The following is a 16,400-nucleotide window of genomic DNA, read 5'->3' as shown; positions in this document are numbered from 1 at the left end:
CGCGAGTCGACTCCGATGGTTGGCAAGTCGACTCCAAAGAAAGTGAGAGTCGACTCTCAGAGGAACACAAAGAAAAAGTCAGAGAACGTTTTTCGGACTCTGAGATTCGAGTCGACTCCCGCAATACGCGAGTTGACTCCTAGACACCGCGACCCCAAAGAAGACAGAAGACCAATCTGCTGTGTCTGAGAGCCGAGTCGACTCCTAGAAAGCTCGAGTCGACTCCAAGGCAGCGGTACACCAAAAGGGCAGAAGACTTAGTTTCGGAAACTGAGAGCCGAGTCGACTCCGGGGAAGTTCGAGTCGACTCCAAGACTGGACGAGCCAAAAGACAGAAGATCGGGAGTTCGGGCTCTGAGCGCCGAGTCGACTCCCAGGACAGTTGAGTCGACTCGAGTTGGCCAAGTTGAAAATTGGCTCCGTGGACTTCATGGGATGAGCCGACTTCGAAAATGCCAAGTCAGCTCCAGAAGTTGGCGAGTCGACTCCGGGTCAAGACGAGTCGACTCCCAGTCGAAGAGGCTACTTTAATTCAAATCCGAAACAGTTGCCGAGTCGACTCCAGAAAAACATGAGTCGACTCCCGCTACAGCCGAGTCGACTCCTGATCGCGCGAGTCGACTCCAACCCACCAACGGACATATTGTCAGGCTGTGCAGAGTGTGCAGAACGGGCAGAAAAAGGTCTCTAACGGCTAGTTTCCGTGGGGGTTGGTTTAAATAGCCACAGAGGACTGTAGCAAAGTAGAGAACAACTATTCCACTCAAAGTAATCAAGTATTCAATCTCTGCAACCTGTTCTTCAACGAAAAGAGGGAAGAGCGGCATTAACTCCATCCAACTTCCTCTTCCCAGCAATTAAAGAAGCCTCCTCCTGCATTCAAGTCGACCACACATTCAAGAGGAGACCCGAAGTTCGAGAAGCCCCACTCAACTCCAACTCAAACGTGTTTGAGGGCTTCTAACTTTTCTTCTGTTTATATTGTTATTTATCTGCTTTTTGAGAAGCTGTGTTTTCTGTTTGTACCTTTTATTTTCACCTGGTCTTTACTTGGTTCAATCGGAGGATTGAATCAAGGGTATTGAGGTTGGTTGGTGAGCCGAGTGTAAAACCAACGTGTGTAAGGGTTCGATTGTGATCCCGGGAAAACAATCGGGGCGGTTCTAGTCGGTGAGCCAGGAAAAACCGACCGAGTTCGTTGTGAGCTCGTAAAACAACAAGTTTGGTTGTGAGCTTGGAAAACAACCGGCTGTAATCCAAGGAGTTATAGTGAATTCCCAAGTGAGACTTGGGGAGTGGACGTAGGAGCAAGGGTTAGCTCCGAACCACTATAAAACTTGGTGTTTGTGATTGATTGTCTCTCTTTCTCTTACTCTCATATCACTCACAGCACATAGCAATTAATTAAACAACTTGCAATAGTTTTAATTAGTCATCCACAACGTTTTAAATAGCTAAATTATTTTAAAACCCAATTCACCCCCCCTCTTGGGTTGTCTATCTGGGCAACAAAGAAGAAGTCTATGTTGAGCAACCACAAGGCTATGTGGTGAAAGGAAAAGAAGGAAAAGTATATCGGCTTCGCAAGGCTCTTTACGGGTTAAAACAAGCCCCTAGAGCATGGAACAGTAAGATTGATTCCTATTTTCATCAAAATGGATTTAAAAAAAGTCAATTTGAGCCATCACTTTATGTGAAGAAGATTGGAGCATCGGATTTTTTGGTTGTCTGTCTCTATGTTGATGATCTAATCTATATTGGTACTGATGCTAAAGTGATAAAAGCATTCAAGGATGCAATGATGAAAGAATATGAGATGACAGACTTGGGGCTGATGAAGTATTTTCTCGGAATTCAAGTGAAACAATCAAAAGGCAATATTTTTATCTCTCAAGAAAAATATGTTACAGATATGCTCAAACGGTTTAATATGATAGGTTGCAAACCAGTGGCAACACCTATGGCTCTCAATGAGAAACTGCAGCAAAATGATGGGACAGAGAAGGCTAATCCAAAAGTTTATCGAAGTCTTGTTGGTTCCTTGATGTATCTCGCAAACACAAGGCCAGATATTCTACATTCTGTAAGTCTAATTTCTAGATTTATGAAACAACCAAGCAAGATCCATTTTGCAGCAGCAAAGAGAATTTTACGCTATTTACAAGGCACTAAAGAGCTTGGGATCAAGTATGTGAAGGAAGAAAATAACAATCTAGTTGGCTTTACTGATAGTGATTGGGCAGGAAGTCTTGATGATCGAAAAAGCACATCAGGCTATATTTTTTGCTTGGGATCAAATGTGATCACATGGAGTTCAAGAAAACAAAGTTCTGTTGCATTATCATCAACTGAAGCTGAGTATATAGCAGCAAATGAAGCTGCACGTGAAGCTATTTGGCTAAGGCAAATTCTTTCTGACTTGCTGCAAAAAGTTTTAGAACCAGCAGCTATCTTCTGTGACAATATGTCAGCTATTGCAATGACTAAAAATCCATTTTTTCACGCAAGATCAAAGCATATTGAGCTGCGTCACCATTTCATAAGGGATATGGTAAGGAAGAAGCAGATCTACTTAGAGTTCATCAACACTTATGATCAGCCTGCAGATGTTCTCACCAAAGCTGTATCTTTTGAGAAGTTTGAGCAGTTCAAAAAGTCTTTGAAAATTACAAATTAAGAGGGGGTGTTAAGAAGTAATTTGTAATTTTCTAGATTGTGCAGAAGATATTTTTGACTGAATGTTCTCTAGCTTGAATGACTCTTTGTATTCCCTAGACTTTGGAACTTGTTGAACCAGCTTAAATGATGTTCCAGAGTCATCTTCTAGAAATATGTCGCTCATTGTAGTCTCAGAAGTAGTGAAAAAAAAAAAGCTACAGAACTTTAAAATAGTAGTAGCCCTGATGTATCTGAGAAGTTGTAATCAGCCCCCATTTTGAATGAAAAGCAAACATTCTGTAGCAAATCCAATTTTCTAGTCCTTCTCATCCCACTTTGCTTTCGTTGCCTCCAACACCATGCACATCTGATAGCAATTAGATCTTTTCCTGCCACGAGTCTGGATACTTCCAATATTTTTCCTGGTCATTTGCCAAAAGAAGGAAGCATTCTCCCTCCCGATACGCTTGTGGTTATTTATCTGGCAGGGCAACCCAGATGCATCAATCCGAGTGCGAGCTTGCCCCTCATCATGTTCAGCATCTTGATTTGTTACAATTGCAGGATCGTCACTTACCTTAAAATGCTGGCTGCTGGAGTTGCTCTCCTCCATACCACCCTCTTTGCTGAACTCTTGCACATCAATTGACATTTTCGTGCTATCGATACAATGTCCAAAATAGTTTACAGATTGAGATCTCATGTGGGGTGATTTGATCTCTGTGTCTGGGTAATGCGCATTGCTGAATGATTTTTCTTCGCAGTCGCCTGCATCCTTCAAACATGAATCCACGGTTTCTCAGGCTGTGGCGGACATAAACTACGGAACCTCGGAAAGTTAATACTGCACTGAAAGAACCAGGAGTGGATCCCGGATGCTTATTTTCGCTGGTCTTTGGGGGAGATATTTTATATATATTTCTTCGAAGATCGTTTGGTATACGGTGAGGCGGTTGTCTTTGACGGCATCTGTAAGGCTACGCGCTCGTCGTCGTACTTCTCATTTCAAAGGTCATATCTCCGTCTTGCCGAAGCTTTTACTATGGTCAGAGGATAAAGTTACGAAAAGGTCCTTGTAGTTGGCAAGGTCTACGACGACACTGTTGTCTCCAGATGTCTGGGCGCCGTGTTTGCTTACGATCTTCTATGTCACGAGAATAAAAAATTTATAGTCTCCGAAAAAATAAGTGGAAACAAAGTTTTTTTTTTTTTTTTTTTTTTTTTTTTTTTTTTTTTTTTGAGTCACTATAGCTCGCTGTATCTGCTGGTTGGGATCCATCGCTCCACCAAGAGAGATCCCAGGTTCAATTCTAGAGCAAGATAGCCACCGTCTTCCTCAGGAAAGAAAAAGAAATTCTTTTTTTATAACTTAAATTTTAGTTTTAATACTTGACATGTTCTGTAGAAGATTCAATAGTAAAAATTAGGCAGATTGAATATGTGTTCTACATGACTGTTTATCATTGTCACAGACACATGTATGATTGAAGGAGAGATTTCAAGCATAATTTTTCCAATATACTATCTTTTTTCCAATAGTGCACTATCTACTCATCCATACTTGTTGAGATTCTCTAATTGAGCCTTGTTATCTTGTACTTCTCATATTCCCCTCCAATACTATTAAAATATAAAATAGGTAAGAAGTAAAATTGGTGCACCACATCATATGTGGTAGTATTAGAAATGTTACTGTAATGCATACTTAGAAGATTATGACATCAACTTGATTTGCACTTACTGTGATTGTAGATGTGTCACGTCTCGAATCCAGCACCCGAGTCCAGTTCGCGACCGCCTATATGAGCCCTAGAGCAGTGCCCTAAAGATCATGCAAGACCTAAGATGAACAAAAATCCGATAATTCCGTAATTAATTAATTAATGCAAATAGATAAATCCAACATATTCCAATAATCAAATTGGTTCAATTACAGTAGCTTTCAATGTTCACTGGTATCAAATAAACTATCTAACTAACCGATGCCTCTAACGCTCGCACTCTGCGCCCAACCCATCTATGTCTATACATCCTACGACTCTAAAAAGAAAAAGAAGGAGGGTGAGCTTTACAGCCCAGTAAGAATTTTTACACATCCACACCAATATAATAATAAAATAGGTTTGAAAATCACAGAAAACGTTGCACAGATCATGAAATCACAAAGCGACTATAAATATTGTTTGAATAATTAATATAAATATGTACATCAAATATCCATAGAAATCTAGTGATTCAAGAGTGACAAAGCATATGGTATCTCTTAAATCTTCATTATTATTTTCAATGCTTTTCATTCCATTCCTTATTAACTTGATCCGGATCAATTATGTTATCCAACTTTTGGCTAAATTCCGATCACGTTTTCAGCCCGTGACGGGACGATCGATAGTATCACATTTCTAGCATGTGATGGGGCAATCAATAATATCACATTTTCAGCCTATGACGGAGCAATCGATAATATCACGTTTCCAGCCTATAATAGGGCAATCGATAATATCACATTTATAGCCTGTGACGAGGCAATTAGTAGTAATGAGATAAGCCCAAAGTTTCTGTTTATTTAATTAATTCACATCCACACATCAATTTCTTTTTATTCATTTTCAGTTTTAAACTAACCATAGTCATGTTTCCAACTCGTGATGAGGCAATCAATATAGCATGGTTAGTTTAGAGCACCACATCCATTAGTCTGATTATGCAAATGTAAGTTATACGCATACATGCATCCATCATAATACCTATTACAAGCAAATACGATCAAAATACACATTGATATTAAACTATTCTTGCTTTATCTGGATCATAGCATATCATACATATATAGGTACAAAAGTATTTATATCATGCAGGTCGGCATACAAAGATTCTTACCTCTTTGCTGACAATCCAGACAGACTAATTACCTACCCACACCACGATCTACGAACAGAGTATGCAAAACTCTGCTCAACATCTTCTCGTCCATCAGATTGTTCTCCTATAGAACCAAGTCAACATTAAAATTTATCCAGGGAATATGACAAACGAGAACCCTTCATTGATCCTCCAAAGGGTCCACTAGCACTCCAAGACTATCCATTAGTCCTCAAAATAATGATCTTCCCGAATCAAGCTAAAGAGAGAAAATCCCAATAAGAAGAGAGAAAAACTAGAGAGAGAAATAATCTAGGTAGAGAGAGAAAGTCCATAGGGAGGGAAAGTCCATAGAGAGAGAAGAGAGAGAAGAGAGAAGAACTCTCTTCTTCTCCACTCCTCTTCTTTCCGAAATAGGGGAGACACTTCCCTCTCCCCCTCCCTCTTAACCATTCTAGAAGGACTCCATGATCAGTGTCCACCGCAGCCTCTCCACCCGGCGGTGGCAGCCCTATAGTGACGATCCTTGTCGGCAGTAGTGGCCGACAAAAGCAAGAAAAGAGGATGAAAGAACAATAGAAAAATGAAGAAGAGATCCTCCCATCTTGGCCAAGACAGTGGTTGTTTTCTTCAACGCACCACTACATGATCTCGGGGGTTCCTCGACGGCGGCAAAACCTGGCCAAACCCGACGGCCAGTGGTGGCAGAACAAGGAAGAAAAAGGGCCCGAGCAGAGTACTCTATTTTTGGATGAAGGCCCGGTGATTTGCCGGCTTAATTCAAAGGAAATCGATGGCTAGATGGCCGGGAGAAGAAGAGGGGAGGGTGGCTCGGGTCTTACCTTAGTCCGGCGACAATCTAATGACGTTTTTGGTGAGGAATCAAGGGAAGAACTCGAAAGAGCAACTCGGAATTGGCGGCGATTCATGGGGTGGAAATCTGAGGGGGAGAAGGGGATCAGATTTATAGGCAAGATCTTCGAGTTCGATTCGAACTCGGGCTGCCTCGAGATGCCTTCGTCTCCACCGGATTCGGGGAGGAAAAAGACTCCCAGCTACGGTCTTCTTCCCCTTTTTTTCCCCATGGGCCGAGCATAGGTCGGGCAAGGCCTGGCCTCTTCGGGCCCACCCATGAGCCTCTTTTTTTTTTCTTTTATGAGGTTTTACAAGATGTCTAGAATATAATTTATTGTTGAAATCCTCAAAAACCGACTCTCACCAAGTACACAATGCCATGTAGACATTGCGCTTGAACTCTTGCACCAATTCACTTTGTAGCCTTTTTTTAATTTATTTTTATTTGAGAAATAACTCATTTTGTATATTCTTCTGTCGGATATACTTTTATCCTCTGAACTCCTGCAACTTAGTCAAGTGGGTATTCCAGTCGAAACACTTGAAACAAAAAGAAGGGATATCTTTAGTAATTTGGCACCATGACTCGTTCAAAGTCTAATGAGTCGGAGTTGCGAGTCAATACAATCGTTTGTCAAATTTTTTAAAAATATATCATTTTACCAAACACTCCTATTTTATCTAAAAGAGCTTTTGGATGGCCAGAAATTGCATTTTGGCTCTCCAAAAGTTCCTCAAATAGTGCCTTAGTCAAGTGGCTACTTCAGTCTAAACACTTGAAACAAAAAGAAGTGATTAATCGGTAGAAATCTCACTCCCTATCTGCTCAGTCCATCTAGCTCTGAAAAACTGTTCCAACATCCGACTAATCATATCCGGCTCCTCCGTCGTCTGGTCATCATCTCCCCTGATAGTCCTGATCCTATTCCTCTGCCTCCTGATTAGTGTCGATTGATGATAGAATTTAGTATTTCGATCCCCCTCCAAAATCCATTAAGCCCTTGACTTCTGCCTCCAAAAAATCTCCTGTTGGCGAAGGAGAGAATCATGCAAAGATAGAAGTGATCTGAGCTCAGTCAACTGCCCTGCCAACAACCCTCCCCTTAATGTCTCCTGAGACTGTAGCCTAGTAATGGCCTCCTCAATTTCCTCTACCCCTCTGAAAATATTTCCAATCTCTTTCCTATTCCACCTCAACAACCGTAGATCTTTTCCTGTCACGAGTCTGTATACTTCCAATATTTTTCCTGGTCTTTTGCCAAAAGAAGGAAGCATTCTCCCTCCCGATACGCTTGTGGTTATTTATCTGGCAGGGCAACCCAGATGCGTCAATCCGAGTGCAAGCTTGCCCCTCATCATGTTCAGCATCTTGATTTGTTACAATTGCAGGACCGTCACTTACCTTAAAATGCTGGCTGCTGGAGTTGTTCTCCTCCATACCACCATCTTTGCTGAACTCTTGCACCACATCCATTGACATTTTCGTGCTATCGATACAATGTCCAAAATAGTTTACAGATTGAGATCTCATGTGGGGTGATTTGATCTCTGTGTCTGGGTAATGCGCATTGCTGAATGATTTTTCTTCGCAGTCGCCTGCATCCTTCAAACATGAATCCACGGTTTCTCAGGCTGTGGCGGACATAAACTACGGAACCTCGGAAAGTTAATACTGCACTGAAAGAACCAGGAGTGGATCCCGGATGCTTATTTTCGCTAGTCTTTGGGGGAGATATTTTATATATATTTCTTCGAAGATCGTTTGGTATACGGTGAGGCGGTTGTCTTTGACGGCATCTGTATCGTTAGACTACTGGCTCGTCGTCGTACTTCTCGTTTCAAAGGTCATATCTCCGTCCTTCCCGAAGCTTTTACTTTTGTCAGAGGCTAAAGTTACGACAAGGTCCTTATAGTTAGCAAGGTCTTAGGAACTACGGCGATACTGATTTCTCCAGATGTCTGGGCGCCGTGTTTGCTTACAATCTTCGATCTCACGAGAATAAAAAATTTGTAGTCTATGAAAAAAATAAGTGGAAACCAACAAAAATCCGATAATTCCGTAATTAATTAATTAATGTAAATAGATAAATTCAATATATTCAAATAATCAAATTGGTTCAATTACAGTAGCTTTCAATGTTCACTGGTATCAAATAAACTATCTAAGTAACTGATGACTCGAACGCTCGCACTCTGCGCCCAACCCATCCATGTCTCACTACAGAAAAAGGTACATTTCCCGACGCTAGGAAAAAGCGTCGGGATAGTTTTGATCAGCGCCAAATTTTACCGACGCTTTTTAAAAGCGTCGGTACATCATTAGAATAGACGACGCTTTTAAGCGTTGCGGTAAGCTGGACCTACGACGACGCTTATAAGCGTCGTCGTAGGCCAAATCCTTTCCAACCCTCTCTGCCTTAAAAAGTCTCGTCTCGTCTCCTCTCCTCTCATTCAAAAGGGTCCCCATCTCCTCTCCTCTCCATCTCGCTTCCCGAGCTCCGATCGGCGTCCCCGAGCTCCGATCGCCTCTCCATCTCGCTTCCCGAGCTCCGATCGGCGTCCCCGAGCTCCGATCGCCTCCCATCTCGCTTCCCGAGCTCCGATCATCGTCCCCGCGCCGACATCAATCCATCGCCTCCCCATCTCGCTTTCCGAGCTCCGATCGGCGTCCCGCGCCGACATTAATCCATCGCCTCCCCATCTCGCTTCCCCGCCACCGTCGACCTCGCACTCCGGTTCCCTTCTTCTTCTCTCGTTTCTTAAAAGTGGTTATCTCTTTAGATTATTGAAGAAAACCAAACAGAAATGAAAACATTGGTTATCAAAGATGGTTTTCTTGGCACTGGTCAAATTCTTTCTTTCATTAAACTTCTTTTTTGGTTGTGAAACAATGGGCATTTGTCCCAAGCATTAATTTTCGTGATATCTATGTGCTATTTTATTTGCACTCGACAGCAATCTGATCTCGTGTTTCTTGTAGTTAATGGTTAACGAGTTATAGTCATACAGGGGGTTGAGCTGATACCTGTACAGCTACTTTGTTAATTTTTATGTGTTTGCGATTTATTTACTGTTAGCTTCTTTTTTCTGTGCAGTTTATTTACACTAAAGTCTGCAGTCATCCCAACCCTGATGTGGATATTACCTGATCAATGTGAAAAATTAAGTTCACAGAGTCTTTGCGACCATAAAGCAGCTTTAGCACTTTATTCCTTCTTACGTTTCATCCTTGTTCAGATTTTCTATGTAAGTGCTCTACGGTATTTATCATTACTTCTAGTCAATAAATTAATTTTTATAGTGTGTAGTCCATTTGAAACACTTCCAGTAGGGGGAAGAGTGACGGTGGTAGGGTGCTTTAATAGCAAGTACAGTAACAAATTCAACTACCAGGGAAAGTATGGTTTGGGGTCTTCAAATTCTTCTCACTCTGTTCTTGAGTGGAATATTATGATGTATGTAGTTGAGGATATGCTCCTAGTTTTCCTATGCTTCTCAAAGGGACTCCCATGCCACACCATGCACTTTCCTATATTCTCTTCAACAACCATATCTATATATTCCCTCAGAGGTAGCTGTAGTAAGTGGGTGTCCTAAGAATTTCAAAGCATTTAAGAAAACAATATGCACGCCTCTTGGCCTGCTCAAGGCTGTAAAATTGGTCAAAACATCATAAGTTGGTTAGAGGAAGTTCACCATTTTTTATATTCTAGTTATCTAAAATAATCATTCACCATTGCAGATACCGTTAATTATTTTTGTGGAAAATTTTGGATTACCTTATACTAGAAAAGTTTACCTTTTAAATTTGAATCTATTCTTGCCCTCATTAAGTCTGTAGAACATCTGCAACAAACTATACATATCCCTATGCATAATGAATATAAACTATTATTTTTAATTTTAATTTTTTAAAGATGGAATCCTAGACTCTCACTTTGGAATAAGAAATAAATAGCAAACTGAAGTTTGCACTGTCAGATCAGGTGTATAATCATCATTGAACTTCAACCTCCCCAAGAGTATTCATTCTTATTGTTGATAGTTTGCCTATGACCATATTGCTTTTAGTGTACGTGATTTTGAAAAATTTCTTGGTAATAGTTTAACATATCATCTCTCTATATCAATGCTATCCTTAGTTGTTTTTCTTTTCTTTATGCTTTCTCTCTTTTCATATACATGTAATACATAAATGGCTTTAAAGTTTGCTTGTTGTTATCTTATATATTGACTTTGTCATCTACTTACCATTGTTTTGCAGATTTTCTGGTTTTATCCTCTTTACGTTTTCAGCTTCATACTGTGCACCCTCTGGTAGGTACCTCACTGGTTTTATCCTCTTTATGTTTTCATATATCCTTAGTACTGCTTTTTTTTTTAATTATCAAGAATATTTAATTATTTGCCATTATCATAGATTTTATGATTTACTCATGAATTGCCCATGACTGATTCAAAAACTTTGATGCCTTACAAATTAATGATGCTATATGTTGTTACTGGTGGTCTTGTTTTTGCTACTATTTATGGTTAGTTCTCACCAATTCTATTTTTTTTGTGAAGAAATATAATAGATAGTTCAATAATCAAAGTTTCTTTATTTTTGTTGTTTTTCTAATCTTTGATCACCATAAATCTTCTGAGAAGCATTATCTTCATTCCAGACAACATATTCGGACATTTAAACATATCAACAACTTGCAAGGATAAGAAATCAAACAGTAGGTGAGTTGATGTTTCTCGAACTGGTTGTTGTTGACATTCTTAAATAAATTTCATGTGTTCATGCTTGTGTTGGTACATCCACAGGGATTGTAGGTGAAGAGCCCTCTCTTTCACCCCTTTCACCGACACTGTTATCTGCAAACTTTAAGCTTGCTGAGTGGTAACCTTTCTCTTTCTCATTCTCATTCCATTCAGCTGCATAATATACTTATTCTGTTGCATTTGGTTTCGTGCCTTAATTACATGTGGACCTTTAATTACAAGTGGACCCCATTGTGGGAAATAAATCCGCACGATGGGTAGGGTGCAGCACATGAACATTAATTACATTAATTACTTTGCATTTTACTTAATTTTGTTTATCTTTTTTTTAAATACTGCAGTTCAATCGGTATTCTAATAGAATGGACAAAAGTTGGATAAATAAGTTAAGATCTAGTGCTGAATATTTGGATGGAGTTCAGAATTTCATTAAGTTTGCTTTTGAGAAATCTAATATGAACGGAAAGATTTTATGTCCATGTCAAAAATGTGTAAACGGTTCTGCTCTTCACCTATCCCGAGGGCTCGATTGCTGAAGGATATATTGCTGAGGAGTGTTTGACATTTTGTTCGAGATATCTTGAAGGTGTTGAAACGGTTTTCAATCGACCTCAAAGGAATTGTGATATCATAGAGAATGCAGATGTTTACAAGTTCTCATCTGGCGGAAGAGTTTTGGGAAAAGTTGAAAGTGTTGTTCTTGACCAGAAATCGTTGGCACAGGCACATCGCTATGTCTTACTTCATAGTGATATAATATCCGAGTCTCGCAGGTTAGTACGGTTACTTAAAATTTAAATTTACTGTCATGTCAGAAGAATGTAATATTGGCTTTTAATTAATGATTTTCTGATCGTGCAGAGAATTTTTAATAGCTCAGCGAAGTCTCAACCATAACATTCGTCCTACACCAAGGATTGAGCAACGATGGTTGGTTGAGTTATTTCCAGAATGGCTTTTCGAACAGGTTAGATGTCTAATATATTAAGCTTTGTTTTAAAATTTTTGTAGAGAGAAATTAATCATTACTTCCATAATTTTTTTTAGGTACCGGTGATGATGGAGAGGAATTGTTCTGAGGAGTTAATAGTCATTGCTCGAGGTCCGAATAATATTGTCAACAGATATGATGGGTTTATTATAAATGGTTTTAAATTTCATACTCAAGAGCGTGAGAAATTTAGAAAAACCCAAAATAGTGGAGTAATGGTTGAGGCGGATGGGAAAAATTATTATGGTGCTCTAACAGATATTTATGAGTTGGATTATTATGGAAAGTTTAAGGTAGTATTATTTCGATGTAATTGGGTGGATATAAACTCACCTAGAGGTTTGAGGCAAGATATAAATGGCTTCACACTAGTAAATTTTTCAAGGTTGATACATACAGGTGTGCTATTGAAAGATGATCCATTTGTTTTTTCATCTCAAGCTCGACAAGTATTTTTTGTACAAGACTCAAAAGATAAAAATTGGTCTCTTGTTATTAAGACGAAACCTAGGGACTTGTATGATATGGGAAAAAGGTTGGAAGAGGAGGACGATGATACTTATACTCAGTGTATGCCTTATAATGTTGTGCCAACTGATGAAGTAAATGCGCCAATGAGTTTGATCAGGATGGATGTTGAATGAGAATGTAGTTTCATAATGGTAAGTACAATTTATGAAGCATACGTTGAATGAGTTATTATATTCTCTTTTATTAGTCCTTTATTTAGTATAAATTTATCATTTAACCAAATATTGACCATATTTGCAGGATCAGCTTGACCATATTTCATCTTTTTTGCAGAGATTTGCTCCTCCGGTACATAACTAAATATATTTGAATATTTTATATAATTATAATGTATTCTTGTATGAGCGTGATGACTTTCGTATTTTTAGTTTCTAAAGTATTTTTTCTTGTAGGTTGCTGATACTTCATCTACTCGTAGAGATGATGATGCCGTCGACTCTTGATACATCGTAGATTGTGTACTTACGATTTTGAGATGAATGTTTTTAGATTGTTTTAAATTTTTTCAGAGTAGACAGAACACTTGCGGCTTTGATCTCGCATGTTTCTCTGCAAGAAGAGGTCATTCAGATATAGTTTCTTCCAAAGACGCAGGGAATAGATGATCTGGATCCTGTATAAATAGGAGGCTTCTCCATAAAATCTATTGTACATAGAATCTGCATAATAATACTGAACGCTAACACTTGTGTTCTTGTTACAAAACATCTTCAGTTGTTTTTTCTCAAATGTTTTGATGCTCCAGAAACCAGAAATATTTGCACAATATTTTGCAGTGGAAGTCCTGCAGAACTTGTATGACGATTATCTAGCTTATTGTTTTCTTTGTATTGAGACAGGGGATGTAACTTGTTTAGCCACTGTTCCGGTGGACATGAAAGCAGAAGCCCACTTCATTGCAAAGGAGGATGGGGTCATTGCTGGAATTTCTTTTGCAGAGATGATTTTTAATGAGGTTGATCCATCATTAAAGGTATAACTCCTTGCTATAAATTCTCCAAGATTCAATATAATGCTCGCTAGTTTCATTCAGCAGAATTTTTCTGGATAATTTGATAGGTTGAATGGTCTCAGAAAGATGGAAACTATGTTCACAAAGGCATGCAGTTTGGCAAAGTATATGGTAAAAATTTAGATTATAACATGACTTGGTCTTTTGATTATACTCATGAGAATGCTTGTTTATTTTTCTTTTTTATTTGTTATGTTAAGGATGTGCATGCAGCATTATTGTGGCAGAAAGGGTTGCCCTCAATTTTATGCAAAGAATGAGTGGAATAGCAACACTTACCAAGGTAGCTTTCCATGTATCAACTAATATTCCATGGTCTTTTTTCCAGCCTCAATCAGAATAGCTTTACATTTTGCATGGTTCTTCATGCACATATTCATTGTGTTGTGTTGGGTTTGCTAGGGTTGTAGTGGTAAGATAGCTGAAATTATACTGCCTTTTTTTTGTAAAGTCCATCTTGAATTTGTAAAGAAAACATAAACATAAATTTCCAGACCAGGTTTCCATCAATTGAGGTCACGCCTTTCATATCTAATGTGTTCAGATTTATGGCATCATTCTCATTTTTATAATTGTTATGATGTATTTTCTGGATGCAAGGCTAATGCTGGGAAGATTTTGCTGTTTGGTAATTCTCACATGACTGCAATCGAGTGATTAACATTTTATTTCAGGACTGTCTTCATGTATTCTTCTTGGGCACTTGTTCTTATTGGGCAAAAAGACAGCGCAGCTAAGACTGTATTGGGGCTTGATAGGTGAAGTTCCTCTTGGAAGAGTGCCTTGAGAAATTACTACTTACAACCTTGTAAGTTGTAACTGACTCAAAAAGACAGCTACTACCACCACTCCTTCAGATATGGTCCATTTAATTTCCTCACTGCCTATTTATTCCAAGGAATCTTCAACATGATGTTATGTGTTGGAACAACAATACTTCCACTACAGTTCATTTATAGGATATCTATACCTTACCATCGGACGAGCAGAATCAAGTTCCATGCAAGATGCCAATTTCTGATGGATTTGGTAGTCAAATAATATCAGTTCTCCACCAGGGGTTTGATACATGATCTCTTGGGACCTCCCAACTCAGGTGGAAGACGCTGATCATGTCAATATACTCTTGCAAATGCTAATCCATATGGATGTACTTTCTCAAAAGAACATAATAAAACTATAGACATGCTGCCACATCCTTTTTGCCACACACATACACACAAAAAAATAAAAATAAAAAAAAAATCCCTTGATTGAATTCTAATATTTCACTGCTTTCATGTCCTCTTATTTTTTTCAGTCATCTGTGCTTACTAATTATTTGGAGCTTGAAGACAAAGAATTTATTTCTCTATGCCAAGTTGTTCTCATCTAAACTAGCAGTATTAATATCTCTTTCTCTCTAAGAAGAAAGGCTAGAAATGTATTGTAGGGCATATACGAGCACTGGTGGTGATGGTATTTTCTTCAAGTGCCATGTGAAAAGTTCTTATTTGTTTGAATGATAAAATGTGGCAGCGTTCTTGCTAATCTTATTAATCACTTACTTTTTGATTTCTAATTTATAGGTTGAAGAGGTACGAAAAGTGACTTAAGCGGCCTAATTAATTTTCATGGACTGCTCATCGTATCAACTTATCGAGCTTTTACATATATTTATAACACTTTCAACTTCCTGAGCAATTAAATTTGACTCTATTATAGCAAAGTCTTGTTGCATTTGACTTCCATCTATAGTGTATCTTGCGTTATTAATACGTTTGCTTTGACTCTTGATTTGCAGATTACGGCAGCAACAACCACTTTCATTGTTCTTGGTTTGCAGATTATATTTATAACTTTTGTCTTTCTTATTGACTCTATGTGAGCCATGTATAATTGTTTCTCTAAGCTGCTGTTGGGAAATAAAAATGTCTTTCTTATTGTTTCTTATTGCAGCTGTTGTACCCAAAAAAAAAAAAAAAAAAAAGCAGCCCAGAACTTTATTTACTGCTAGACAGGTACCTTGTGTTTTGGTTGTAGTTAATTGTGCTCATGTATTAATTCTTTATTGTTGGTCAAACAGGGTGGTACAGTGCAAGTTAGGTATTTATTGTGCTCATGTATTAATTTTAGACTCAGTCAAGCTGCTACAGTGCCATTTCTCCCAGCTACCGGGAACAAAACCTTAAAAAGGAACTTCCAGGTTTTTTCAGTGCACCCTTGTTCCGTATGATTGGCAACATATTGTTGGATGCTGATTTGCCCAACATTTTCATAACCAGAATATTGGCCCAGTCAAGGAAGCTTGGTGATTTCCGGCATATACACTGCCAAGAGGCCATTGCATATATGATATTGCAGACATCTTCAAGTGAGTGATTCTTTCTTGCATTTACATTTTATTCAATGAATATGCTTCTGATGCTCACTCCCAGCGTGCAGTGAAAATGCTTCTGAAAAAAGCGTATAATTGTTGATAAATTTTGTGCCAGTTTGGTTCATGTTATAGTTTTGAATTAAAGTAGAAGGCTGGTTGAATTTTGACCTTATTTGTCATTCTTAGTATATTTGACATTGCAGATGGAACTTTTTTTCTTTTTCATGTTTCTCCAAAGTGATTTCAATAAGATGAGTCAGCATCCAGTGAACATATATTAGTTAATGACTTTGAACTAACCAGCAAGAGATAAAGCCCGTAAAGCATGCATGACGCAATGCCCTCATCTTTTCAACGTTATA

At 38.7% G+C, this 16,400-nt stretch overlaps 2 protein-coding genes and 1 long non-coding RNA gene across 5 annotated transcripts; all 3 read left to right on the top strand.

Moving 5' to 3' along the window:
- The first annotated feature begins 11,020 nt into the window (after positions 1–11,020).
- On the top strand, positions 11,021–11,541 carry LOC120105474. Its single transcript, XR_005507880.1, has 3 exons — positions 11,021–11,103; positions 11,188–11,263; positions 11,487–11,541. It is a non-coding gene; the product is annotated as an uncharacterized LOC120105474 (long non-coding RNA).
- A 121-nt stretch (positions 11,542–11,662) lies between these two features.
- On the top strand, positions 11,663–12,838 carry LOC113461576. Its single transcript, XM_039117993.1, has 3 exons — positions 11,663–11,918; positions 12,007–12,112; positions 12,193–12,838. Exon 3 carries the CDS (start codon positions 12,202–12,204, stop codon positions 12,778–12,780), a length of 579 nt encoding a protein of 192 aa, XP_038973921.1. The 5' UTR covers positions 11,663–11,918; positions 12,007–12,112; positions 12,193–12,201; the 3' UTR covers positions 12,781–12,838.
- Positions 12,839–13,306: 468 nt separating this feature from the next.
- LOC120105473 (nicotinate-nucleotide pyrophosphorylase [carboxylating], chloroplastic-like) lies at positions 13,307–15,611 on the top strand. Of its 3 annotated transcripts, XR_005507879.1 has the most exons (4): positions 13,308–13,640; positions 13,727–13,790; positions 14,354–14,775; positions 15,463–15,611. XR_005507879.1 is itself a non-coding variant. In XM_039117995.1 (3 exons), exons 1-3 carry the CDS (start codon positions 13,404–13,406, stop codon positions 14,020–14,022), a joined length of 411 nt encoding a protein of 136 aa, XP_038973923.1. In that variant the 5' UTR covers positions 13,307–13,403; the 3' UTR covers positions 14,023–14,157. The 3 variants fall into 3 exon arrangements, 2 of the variants coding, with proteins under 2 accessions (XP_038973923.1, XP_038973922.1); XM_039117995.1 differs by lacking the exons at positions 14,354–14,775; positions 15,463–15,611 and adding an exon at positions 13,966–14,157 and having other exon boundaries at positions 13,307–13,640; positions 13,727–13,843; XM_039117994.1 differs by lacking the exons at positions 14,354–14,775; positions 15,463–15,611 and adding an exon at positions 13,880–14,140 and having other exon boundaries at positions 13,320–13,640.
- Positions 15,612–16,400: the final 789 nt, after the last annotated feature.

The sequence above is a fragment of the Phoenix dactylifera genome, unplaced genomic scaffold (genome assembly GCF_009389715.1).
Source record: "Phoenix dactylifera cultivar Barhee BC4 unplaced genomic scaffold, palm_55x_up_171113_PBpolish2nd_filt_p 000294F, whole genome shotgun sequence".
NCBI classification, from domain to species: domain Eukaryota; kingdom Viridiplantae; phylum Streptophyta; class Magnoliopsida; order Arecales; family Arecaceae; genus Phoenix; species Phoenix dactylifera.
Note: the sequence above shows the minus strand (reverse complement) of the source record. Positions and strands in the feature narration are given on the sequence as shown.